A 13102-nucleotide genomic window follows, 5' to 3' on the forward strand; every position below is an offset into this window, starting at 1 on the left:
AATAACCCTAAAAATAAAATTTTACTGAGGGACAAAATATTAAAGGGAAGGTGGAGGGAGAAATGTGTGGTGGTGGAGGGAGCAACACCCTGTATTTTTTATGTAGGTCAGATTTAAACCCGGCTCATTTAAGAGTGTTGTTCCCTCCACCACCACCCCTTCACCCTCCACCTCCCTATTATTTTTTTAATGACAAAATTACCCTTTACTCCCTCATTACTGCTTGCTCCCAATTGCCCAAACCAGGCTTTTTCCTTGTTCCTGAATATGACTAGGTTCGGCGTTTGGCCCTCGGAGGTTACTTTTGCAAGCGTTCTTGCTTATTGTGGTGCGGCTTCTCAACTTCTTCTTTCCAAGCAGGTTCATGGGCTGGTCACAAATTTTGGCTTTTGTGGCAATGTGATTCTTGGGAGTTCACTTGTTTATGTATATGTCAAGTGCGAGTTTATGATTGATGCTCGCAGGATGTTTCATGAGATTCCGCAACCTAATGCTGTCACTTGGAATGTGATCATGAGGCGTTATCTTGATGCTATTGATGCAAGGGAAGCGGTTTTCATGTTCTCACAGATGTTTTTCACGACAGTAAATAAATAAAAGGGTAATTTTGCCATTAAAAAATTTGTGGGGAGATGGAGGGAGAAGGGGTGGTGGTAGAAGGAGCAACACTCCTCATTTAAACCCAACTCATGCCGTTTGAACTCATGGTAAGTCGGATTGACCCACCACCATCTACTTAATTTAATTTTAATTTTATAAAAAAATATTTATTATTTTTTTGCTTGAAAAAATTATTTAAATTTCTTATTTTCAAAATTAATTAAACACCCATGTTGGGAGTGAAATTTGTTTAGATTTCAATTATAGAAAGTTTGTAATTTTTATTTATTTAAAAAAATGTAATTAAGTGAGTCAACCCGTTTACCCACCAACTCGTGGTAGGTCGGACCGGGTTCGAATTTTTCTGGCTCGCTAATAAATGAGTCGGATTGAATTGACTCACTAAGTGACTAACCTGTAGTGGACCGGACCGAGTGATCCGTTTTGAAAGCTCTATATACAACGAGTGCAAATGGCAACTGTCAGTGTTAAATTTATAATTTCTATACCTTAAAATGATTAATTATAATCAAAATCGATTTTCATTGGAATAATTGTTACAGAGTATGATAGCAATTATCACAATCATGATCAATTATAATGTTAATATTTCACATCAAATTTGCTATCTTTTCTATAAAAGATTATGCAGTAATCTTAGTTCTATGGAGAACTTGTTGCAAACTTGATATATCATTTACACACATTCTCAAAGACATATCTAGTACGTGCAAAAGAAATGAAAAAGAGAAACTTCTAACCATATTATCCATACAAGTATAAACTATACCAAATGGTTAAATATTAATCATCCTCATAATACTGTACACTAACAACAATCTAAAAAGAAATACGCAACGTTTAAGACAGTTGCAATTCGCTTTAATCTTATAACAGTTCACTTCTTTAATGCTTATATCTCATAACAATTCAAGGTTTTAAAACAATGCAGGACGGATGCATAGAAGAAGAAAAACAGAATGCACCAAGAAGCCCAAAGAGTCACAATTGATCTTACTATACAAGTAACTCCGTACACTTTTCAACTTCTGCTGCCAAGGGATAACATTACTGGCCCCTAATAAAATGGGGAAAATAGATCGTTTAAAGTTTAGGTGATAATTATAAATCAAATTACAGGTAAAAGCATGCTCATACTCACCTATAAGGACCGTTATTAGGATCCGAACATATTTTAACGTTGATATGAAACTGAAAAAACCAGCTTTCACAGCAAAATCTGGAAGCACAAATATCAAAATTAGAGTGAAAATTCGTTTCCCAAGCTCTTGCACTCTTTTCTATAGTCTATCTGAAAAATGTCTCAGCAAAAACATATTGCCTTAACGATAAATACTTGCGTAAATCTCGTTCTCCTAATTAGTGAATTGAAATTAGGTACACTAGGTTTTATTTATAAGTAATTCTCGCTCTTTACTCCCACCAGTTTTGGATAACAGAGAGATGGCTTAGGTACTACTTTTTTTTTCAAGATATCCGGTGTAGTGTAAGGGATAGTTTGTCCAGGATTTAGGTATAGAAATAAATACTTCTAGAAAAGAAAAAACGATGAAATGAACTTTAGTTTATAAATTAAAGGACTTTAGTTTAATAAATACATTTTAGATTTGTTTCTTTAATTAACGTCCTCGATATGCTGCTAGTTCACTTGGCATTTAATCATGACAAGCTTTTATGCACACTTTAAAAGATAGCAAGGGAACTCACAGAAGTTTGTTCCGAGTATTTTACGTGATTGCCCTTCACCATTCAATTTTGGACACAGACCACCATACACAGCATATTTGGTGTAAGTTAGCAGCCTCATGACCCGTGAGACATCCATCTTTCTAATAATTGACCTTATCAGTGCACTAGAATGAAAAAGAAGATAGGTTAAATACATCACATAACACAAATTTTGTGATCCAATAAAGCAAGCTTGAACTTTGTTTCTTACTCTGCACGCATAATAGCAATAAAATCTGGCGGCAGAGACTCCATGAATGAATGCAAGTCCTCAAATAACAGAGATTTCAATTCACGTTTCAAGGCCTCTTTTTCTTCAATCGATATTCCAACGGCATATTTGCTGCAACTTACGTAAAAAGATTCGTTATAATTTTTTTATTGCAAGAAACATAGCATGACAAAAACAAAAGGCAATAAACGAAACAAGTTAATTAATGCAATAGTTACTTCATCTTTCTACGTATATCCGTCAAGGAGTCGCATTCAACAAATCATATTAACTAGCAGGATCTAAACAAGCGAATAAAGGAAGATAATTAACTTTAGTAAAGCAACAAACACTTTAACTGCTATAACTAATTTATGATTACAATATAACTACTAACTCTTAATAAATCATACGCTGAGGGAACCAAAGAGAGGGCAAATATCCAATTCAGTTATTAGATATCTTCTAATATAAACAATTTTTATAAGAAATTTCTGATCCCGGGTTTATAAAATGAGTAACATTTTAATAACCACGCAATAGTATACTCCTTGACTCCATATAACTACAATAACCCATGTCTATTACCGCTATAGATAAGTTAATCACAAAATGGTGTGAAAAAGCCACAGTATGAAACGAATAAATATAGATCGCAATAATTGCACTGAACTGTGGCTTACAGTTGTAATTTGCGTTTAATGAATTTGAACGAACTTCAAATTGCAATCTAAAAGAATTTATATGCGTCAATAAACAGAAAATTAGGAAGGAACCTTTCAATGGTTGTTCCAGTGAAAATGATGGGTAAGTATCTGGAATACTTCCCAGAACCTAATCGCTCACCAAACCACATTGTTTTCATTGAATCCTTGAGAATCAAGGCTTCCCATAACTTACAGAAATCTTTTCTAAATTCTTCATCCAATACCGTGTACACTGCGTGATCTAGAAGAACTGCAAAATTATTCCAATAGGACAGAACAGGTCAAGGTTCAATTTTTCCAGGTTTGATAGAATCCTATTAAGAGAAAAAGTGATCTCAAATACATTAGCACGTACCCAAAGAGAAACCATTACAGCCTTCTGGGGAAACTAAAATATTACCAGGGTGAGGATCACCATGTATGTAACCATGTACAAATATCATTTCAGCAAATAGCTGAATCAGTGATTTTGCTACCTTCAGTAACAGGTTTAGAATGAATCAAACATACAAGCTTTTGCACAAAAGTAAAACACAATGAATGATATGTTTATAGTTGATTTTCAACTTATTAGGGATAGCAATTGTCAACCAATTACCAATGCTACTTCAGAATAAGAGAGAAATGATCCCACCATAAAGAACATAAAAACACAATTTACATGAGTTCACCATAGCTGTGACAAGTCAACCTTTTCTGGATCAACCCCAATCTGATTCAGAAAATCCAAGTCATCAATCTGAAATTTAGTAAGTCATCTATCAATAAAATGTGATATAAAGAAATCTAAAGCATAGCACAGCTTGAATATCAACATTACCACAAGCAAACTGCAGTAACATAATATAAAAACGACTATACAATAAGTGAAATGGTAAATTAATAATTTGAATGGTCTGTGGCTCATGTTTATACCTACAACAAGAATACTTTACTATTGTTTGCACTAGTTCATGTTCTCTGAGAAGAGAACCATAAAGCTTTAAATATACAATTCTGCTTCTGCTCAAATGAGAAGTCTCCATCGCAATCAAAAAAGTAATAAAGCAGATATTTCAGGACACCGGCACATCTATTTTAACAACCAGTCAATTTCACATTTCAAAATGCATTAAATCCAAATTTCACCGTTCAAATTCCCGTTTCTCTTTCCTTACCATGATGCCCTTTCTTCTTTATATAATTCAAATGAGATGCTTCTCTCCTCCCACACGAAGAACAAGAAACTGTGTAAAGGTACTCCCCGAAAAGAGATTTATGAAATAGAATAAAAGAAACTGAACAATTTTACTGAATGATTGAGAAAAGGAGAAGAAATTCTCCTCTAAGGATTCCCTTAACAAAGGGTTTACAAAGAATTTCACCTTTCTTAATGATCTTCCAAAACTCTATGAATCATTCACCCTATTCCTCTTGTTTATATTTAACTATCCCCCCTCTATATGAATCCTTCACCCTTTACCCTTCGCTTCTATTCTTACTCTTAATAATTTGGATGGTAAAGTGAATCACTTTTAAAGCGAAAATATAGATATAATTTGTGGTCAGTACATCCAAACTCAATGTTTGTCGATTCAAATTAAAAAAATCACATATCTCTAATTCATTTCTACTCACCAAAAAATTGATGTTGAACATCTAAAAAAATTTACCAAAATACATTGCTTTACTTTGTAAGTTTGCTACTTCACTTTGAAAGAATGAAACGTGATTCTAGCCTTATCCAAACAGGCTATAAATTGACAAGACCACATGGGAGACAAAATAACCCTCAGTGACTCATGGTTAATAAACTATAAAAAAGAAATTAAGACATATTAGGGAAGTTCAAGATATAATATAAGTGCTATCTCAGAACTAATGCAATGATAATTTCTTTTCCCGACATAACATTTACTGACATGATTGATAAATCATACCTTGTGTCCTGCACAAAACTGCATGGTTAGGACAAGCCTTGTTGTCAAGTCCTGAATGCAAGCATAGTTTGATGATAAGTTGGCACGTGTTACACAATTACTAAATGAGAAATAAAAGTTCGCAGGAGAAATAAAAGTGATTTCAATCATCATACCCAGAATACATGAGGAATTTTGACCATTTTGTTATTTCTGAATGTTTTGGCTGCTATCTCAGAATTCCTTGCCTCCTGAACAAAATCTGCAGGGATGTAGTCAGGGACTCTGCATATATCTCATTCCGTCAGTCACCTCAAGTTCCATGGCTTCTCTCTCAGAATTCCTTGTCTCATAAGGATAACTTATGCAATATTAAAAAAAATAACACTAATTGTGTCTAGTAGGGTAAACTAAAATCAAGACTACCTATCCTTACTTGCATCCTTGGCTTAAATATTAAACATATACCAGTGGCTGGAATAAGAACATATAGGGCAAATATATGGGCAGTGGTCTAAAGCTCCACCACACTATGCCCACATGTGAGACACTAATAGAATCAATGACAGAATGCATTTTTTATGGAGTAACTAAGCATTCTTACTAACCAAGTTCTGAAGACACAGACTTAGCAAACGCTAAGGGTAGCCACTCGAGCTTGTATTGAGGGTATAACTACAATAAAAAAGTAACAATATTAAAGTAATGAATCAAGAGGAACAAAAGACTTGATAATATTTCTAGCATAAAAAAGTAACAGACAAGAAAAGAGACAACTGACAATAGATTGTTCAACCACCAATTAGACCTTACATTCATGAAAAAATATTGAGATTTCAAGAAATTATATATTACTCTTTTCTAATCATTTTCTCAAAAAATAAATTACTATAAATGCCAGGTTATTTTAAAGGGTTTTTATCTGTTTATTTGTTATGTTTTGGTTGTTGCAGAACTTTCTCCTATTTTATAGGGTAGTTCCAATAAATTAGGGATCACACTCTAACATGTGATTCAACCGTTTTGATTCAGTGTAAATGGCTATAAATGGCCTCCTTTATTATTTGAATGATAAGTTTTGTGCGTTTTGTCTCTCCAAGCATTCTATCTATTTTACTTACCTTTTAGATTAACAATAAAAGTAGAGTAAAAAATAGGAGGAAGAAAAATCTTTCTAAAATTAGAAAGGACACTACAGAGGAAAGAAGGAAAACAGAATACACGTCAGCTCAAAAGACCACTCGAGTACCTTTGCTATACAGTAACAAAAAGACTTATTCCACATTCCAATACCATTTCAATGAAGGGTAATCTTATAAATTAGACTTTGAGCTTAATGCAATTTCAAATTTGGCCTGTAAAGTAAATTCTTGGCAAGCTCTGTGGCTCTATTCAAGTAAAATCTTTAGTCAACAAGAGCAAACAATCACCCTTGAAGCTACAACCACACTACTCAAGTCTGATCCAGTTATTCTTCTACATTAGTTGAAAAAAATAGCAAGAAAATCGGCATTAACATTAAAACATGAAATTTTAGGCGGTTACACAAGTCAAATCAGATTCATTCAACTTAAAAAAGTATAACACAGAAATCAAACCAATAGGGATTGGGTTTTATCAAATTGTTTTGGATTGAACCCAATAGTCCAGTATTAAGTTCAGTGCGTGAAATGTTAACGTCACTTAAACATAATGATATTATTCTTCACGGATTAATGACTCTCTGGATTATCATATTTAGATGATTCAGTTCTCAGGTACCAAAACAAATTTTCTTTTGGTTCTCAACTGTAGTTCCTTTTATTCCAATCATTTTTACTTTCACCAACCAATGTTTTATAATGATCATCAACCATGATTCCAGACATTTAGAAATATCTAAGAATAATATTAATTACAGCATAAATTCTTCAATATCTTTCAATAAACAATAACTCTCAAGGGTCAGAGCATACCCATGCAATAGTTTTCGATAGGAAATACATTGTTCTTGTATCAAAATTCATCTGCTGCTCTATCCAAGGATACTGTACCTGGTTCCCAGGGAAGAAAATGACTTTACAATTCAAGAAGTGTTTTCAATGCAAAAATATGAACTAGGAAAAAGCATCGCATATGGAAATCTAGATTATCAATTTAGATCATTTGTCATATTCAATTTCATTTGAGTTATCTACAGTAGCATGTGTACACAAGTGCAGTATCCCCGTTTCCTATATTTCGGATATTAACTTATTAATAAGATTGTTACACGTGAGAGTTTACATAAACTCCTAGAGCTTCCGTAAACCTGACTCAGATTCAACTTTCAAGTTTACTAATTTAAATAAAAAATATTAAAAAATCTATCAATGACTATACATAATATAAAATTATAATACACAATAATTCAATATTTCTCCTTCATGATAAAGAAAAGTAGCAAATCACAATAATAGAGTAAGATAGCACATTAGTGCTAAATAATTTTTAAATTACTAAATCATATACAAATTCATAAAAACATACGTTCATAATGTGAAAATAATTCAAAAAGGAGTTAATTTCTTTAAATAATTTGACATTAATAAAGTATTGTCATTGTGGAAGTAAAAGTCAGACAAATTTAATTTAATTTCAAACTCATTAACTCGTTCCTAACTTGAGAGTTTATGCAAGGTTTTTAAGAGTTTAAAGAGTTTATCCAAGCTTACTCACAAAAGAGTTCCATAACAAGTTAACTCGTTTTCTCTATCTAGGATTATAAACTCACAAGAGTTAACTTGAAAGCTTGACATCCTTATATGTTAGTGTGAGTGTCCGTGTCTAGCGTCTAGTATCCGCGCAGATTTTGTGATTGATAGAAAGTATCAAGAATTCAGGAAATCGGTAGCATCAGAGACAAACCTTGATTGCTACATCATAACCGCTTTTCAGCACTGCACGGTGAACTTGAGCAATAGATGCAGCAGCTATAGGTTGTTCATCAATTGACAAAAACCTGTATTTACATAAATTCAAATAGTAATGTTAAAACTTCAAACAAAGAGCTCTCTATACACAAAAAAAAAAAGTAAAAACGGGGATTTATAGGATGGCAACAGAAAATGGTATATCAGCAGTCTCATAAGCAGGTCTAACTCAAGCTACAGCGTTAGCTCATGCATTCTTCTCACACCTTAAAGTTCAAATACCTGCACGAGGGCTTCTTCCATACACAACCAGTTATGCAACTCTGACAACCAGGATTTTGAAGAGATTTAACTTTTGAAAGATAAACGATTTTGTAAAATAAAAATTCTGTTAGTAAAGGTAACTTACATATCAGAGAAATCAGGTCCGAGACTATTCTCTAACACCTCCCTGACAATGTTAAAAGGAACAGGAGCAACCTAATGTCATCAAGATATTCCAATTAGCAAAGACAATTAACCAAAAGCAAATAAAATTGAATTTAAATAGGAGTTTGTTTGAATAAATTTATCGATAAACAAAAAAAGAAAATACGAAAAATAGAATAAAATAGGTTTTTTTATAAACTAAATTCAGTATATGTATCACTTGCAAATTATCTTTTAGAAAGGCTTCCATAAATGAATTTGTATATAAAATATTTGAACTTATAACGAAAGTCATTTTGTCATCTTATATGATCTCTTATAAGAGATTTTAGATAAACATATCCAAACAGGCCCTAGATTCACTAAGGTTTACCCGGTCCTGTAACGAAGACAAAGTGGACGAGTACTCTGTAGGAAGCACTTTCTGCGCCGCAACAAACTGCCCAGCCTTCACATAAAACCCTTTGTTGGCTTCGCATAACTTGAGAAACCTCTTGGCAGAGCGTAGATGCACCTAAGCACCAAACGACATGTTCAAAATATCAGAGATTGAAACAGTTCTCGAAGCCCATTGAAAACAACGAGAACGATTATTCATTGAAGAGATGGCGAAAACCTGAGAAATCGTTAGACGGTACTGGTCCGAGTCCTTTTTAAGGCCACGCAAAGAAAATTCATAGTCAACAACAGTGGAAGCGACCTGAGAGATCGAAGATCGAGGAAACAGAGAGAAGTGAAGTCAAAGAGTACGAAGAGTTCATCGATAAAAGATGGAGCTATGGAAAAAATGGTACCGTGGAGACGGCACGAGCGGTGCGGACGAGACCATGGATTTCACCTCCAGCTTTGTCGGCGGAAAGTGCTGGAAGATGAGAGAGCACGGCGGAGTTAGTAGTTTGTGCTGCTGCTGCTGCGGCGGTTGCCGTTAGAAGGAAAAGTGCGGTTGTGCGTTTGGCGGGAAAATTGAAAGTTTTAGGCGTCATTTTACTCAAGGGTTGGTCGGTGAATGCATTTTAGCTATGGCAGTTTTAAAACTGAAGCAAAATATTTCGGAGCAGCGGCCACATTTTTGCGGGGTTAGGGTTAATCCGGTTGTAAGACTCTAGTGTGTGGAAATTATATTTCTTTTTCCAAATATTTTTACACTTTTTCTAATTAATTAACTTGTACAGAAAAAACTACAGTTTTTTTTTAAGGAACACTTGCTAACTTAGGAAACTTTTATCCCCAATAAACCAATTTTTAAAGAAAATTGCCAACTAAATCCCCTTAATTTATTTGTTTAAAAATATACTACGTTTAATTAACAATAATAAAATTATTAGTGTATTATTATTATTAATGGAATATTTATTTTAACATTTAATTAATATTATGCATAATTAAAACTGATATTATTATTTTAAAGAGTTTATCAGCAATATTAATAAATTTTAATTTACAGATAATTTTTCCTTTTAATTAGGTTGAATCAGTAGGTTTGATGCATAACTTGGATATCTCTTTTCAAATTCCAACTCTATAATTTTGTAAACCTTAACATTTTACATACTATTAAAGCAATATTAGGATGAGAAGATAGTGATGCACATTTAATTATCTTCACTCTCGTCTTATATTGAATGGTATGAAATTTTTATTTCATCAATATTCTTTGGATATTTTTTTATAAAAATAAAATAAAAATGACAACAAAAATTTTATTTTATCAAGTATTCAATGTTAAGAGGATATATAACTTTTTTTAATATCAAATATCAAAAAATAAATTATAATTATAAAAATATTAAATAATAATTAAATAAATAATAAATAATTGTAAAAATAGTATAAATGATCAAATATATCTTTTAAACATAAATTACGAAATTAAGAATAAAAAAGTTAATACTAATTTTTTAAATTATCTAGTAAATTAAATATGTTTTAATATTTTTAAAAGGAACATGTACATATTAATTTTTATTTTTATATCCAATTTAAGATAGTAGGTATTATTCATATACCTCGTCAAAATTAAGATAAATTCAGAAAAAAATTATGAGGACAAATTCATTTGTAGTCACTAATCTATATTATCTTTCAGGTTATACTTTTTGTTTAGAGGCATAATTAAAATGAAAAAAACAGTGATTACTTAAATTAGATTATTTGTTGAAATTTTTCAGAAAAGTAGTTACTTAATTTAGATTATTTGTTGAAGTTTTTTTTCGAATCATTAGACAATCAATATGTTTGAAGCGTAGTTATAATCTTTAGTATTTATGTCACTAGATCGAACTTTAATAGTATTATTAATGGATTTATAATGTTTCTTTCCGAGGAGCTTCTAAACAGGGCCTAAAGCTTAGAAAAATAAAATTAATTTATATATAAGTTGTTGGATGTTTTTGTAAATTTAAAGACATAGTTGTTATGTGTGATATTTGTATAATCCAATAAAATGGTATAATTAACAAGACCATAGTCTTTTTCAAAGGTTTATAAACAATGCTTCAAAATGAAAAAAAAAAATATGTTTTATGAAATTTGATAGTTCTTTTTTTTACAAAATCAATTTGATCCTTTTTACATGATTTGAAATATTCACATGAAATATTCACACGATCGAAAAATATCTTATTAAAAAAAATTCACAAGATCAAAATATTCATAAAAGTTATGTGTGTTAGCGTCAGTCAATAGACTTTCTTTTAGAAAAGAAAATGTTCATTTTAAATAAAAAAAAATGTAATTAACTCTTAATTTGTTATAAATTTAAATGATTTAATTTAGATTAAATAACTATATACAAACATTTTAATTAAACTAAAAAGACTTTGTAAGAATGTTCAATAAACTTAATTTCTTTGTTATATAGAAAATTATGTAGTAGCATAAGACGACTAAACATCTTTAATTTTTTTTACTGATCAAACATATTTTTAAAATATATAAGATAGTTATTTATTTTTGTTGTGTAAAGACTTCATTTATATTTTTCATATATATATATATATATATATATATATATATATATATTATTTCTCATTTAAATATATATTAAGTAAGCAATTTCTTATTTTTTAATGAATTTTTATCAAAATTAACAATAAATTATTTACAATATTAAGTGGTCTATGATGTATTATTTCTTTGTATTCACTAAATTTATTACTATTAGAATATATACTTAAAAATTATATGTATTTTCTATGCTAGTTATTATTAGTTCAATTGTTTAACATACATGTAGTTTATTAGTTTATCTTCTTTCTACTCTTATAATTTTTTTAATCATACGCATATACATTTCAATTATTCTTTACGTTGATTCAAAGTACATGTTTTACAATCATACATAAAAAAAAGTGAATAAAAAAATAATATAAAATAATATCTTTAACTCAAAATTTTAAAATATAATTTTATTGATTATCTTTTATATATTATAGCATATAAAAAATTAACTATTCATCACAATATAAAAAAATTCATTTCTTATTAATTAAGCAAGTCATTTATATCTCTTAAAATATTAATTTGATTTTAAAGAAATTAAAACCTAATTAAAATAAAGAAAAGTCAAATTATTTATTTAATATAAACATTTTTTTTACAAAGATTGCGTTTAGTTAGAGAATATGTTAAAAGTGATAACTTAAGTTTTTTTTTATAAAAGTTAATAATTGATAAAATTAATAAATATTTGACATGATTGTATGGTGATAGGTAAGAAATATATATGAAGAATTATTTCATTCATGAAAATATTATATATGAATATGATATAAAAATATATATTTTATTTAATATATAAAAATTGAAAAAGTATGAAGTTTTATTATAATTTTTTATTATACCAATGATCTCATCAATAAACTCTACTAATTTCTATTGAATGATTCCTTTAATATGATGGGTGTCATTAACTGAGATAATTTTTTTATAGGCCAAACAATTTTAATATTACATTATTAAAAATTAAGTCTTATATTACGTAAAAATGAATAAAATATTATATACGGAAAGATCATACTGTTTTAAAAATTAAAAATTAAAAATAGTATTAATCTTTTTTTATGTAATTGAACACGTATCTCGTTATATTATATTTTCTTAATAAATTTATTTTCTAATAAACCCAACACACATTCACTTATATTTGACATAATACAGTAAGAATAAGTATTAATTACAATAATGAAAAATTAGTCACGAAAATTGTGATGTTATCCTTGCTCTGATTGTTGTTAACCTCAAAGTTGCCCACTATTCTATTCAAATAAAAACTTACGTTGTCATTGTCCATATGATAGTACATCAAAAAAAATTTACTTACATTTTTCATTTTGAAAATTATGAGACAATGTTGAATTATTTACCCGATCAAAAACATCTATGGATAACTAATGACGAAGGATATATGCATATAAGAATGAAATCATATTTTTAATGTTCATTTATTTAATATCGAGTTTCCTACCAGTATTAACATATTCATGTTATTTTTCTACTGTTATTACCATATATGTTAAAGATATTTGTAGTCCACATTGTACATAATTGTAAATATTGCTTTTAATCATTTAAATTAATTTAATATTACATACGCATAAATGTCGAAATATATCATGC

At 29.9% G+C, this 13102-nt stretch overlaps 1 protein-coding gene across 1 annotated transcript; it reads right to left on the reverse strand.

Moving 5' to 3' along the window:
- Positions 1-1340: 1340 nt before the first annotated feature.
- On the reverse strand, positions 1341-9577 carry LOC108336457 (uncharacterized). Its single transcript, XM_017572919.2, has 16 exons — positions 9280-9577; positions 9102-9185; positions 8859-8999; positions 8466-8536; positions 8052-8145; positions 7121-7198; positions 5774-5840; positions 5342-5427; positions 5187-5237; positions 3959-4006; positions 3623-3743; positions 3337-3517; positions 2561-2692; positions 2329-2474; positions 1763-1840; positions 1341-1678 (listed from the first exon to the last, which is right to left on the reverse strand). The coding sequence occupies exons 1-16, from the start codon at positions 9466-9468 to the stop codon at positions 1539-1541; spliced, it is 1707 nt and encodes a 568-aa protein (XP_017428408.1). The 5' UTR covers positions 9469-9577; the 3' UTR covers positions 1341-1538.
- Positions 9578-13102: the final 3525 nt, after the last annotated feature.

Source organism: Vigna angularis, chromosome 7 (assembly GCF_016808095.1).
Source record: "Vigna angularis cultivar LongXiaoDou No.4 chromosome 7, ASM1680809v1, whole genome shotgun sequence".
Lineage (NCBI taxonomy): Eukaryota > Viridiplantae > Streptophyta > Magnoliopsida > Fabales > Fabaceae > Vigna > Vigna angularis.

Bases quoted from the DNA above. Each gene is read 5' to 3' on its own strand.
- LOC108336457 (XM_017572919.2), bottom strand. From the start codon at position 9,468: ATGACGCCTAAAACTTTCAATTTTCCCGCCAAACGCACAACCGCACTT. The intron at 5,841-7,120 runs GTATGCTCTGAC...TTTTTATTGTAG, and splicing joins TATCGAAAACTATTGCATGG to TTATACCCTCAATACAAGCT. The intron at 1,841-2,328 runs GTGAGTTCCCTT...TTGTGCTTCCAG, and splicing joins AATACTCGGAACAAACTTCT to ATTTTGCTGTGAAAGCTGGT.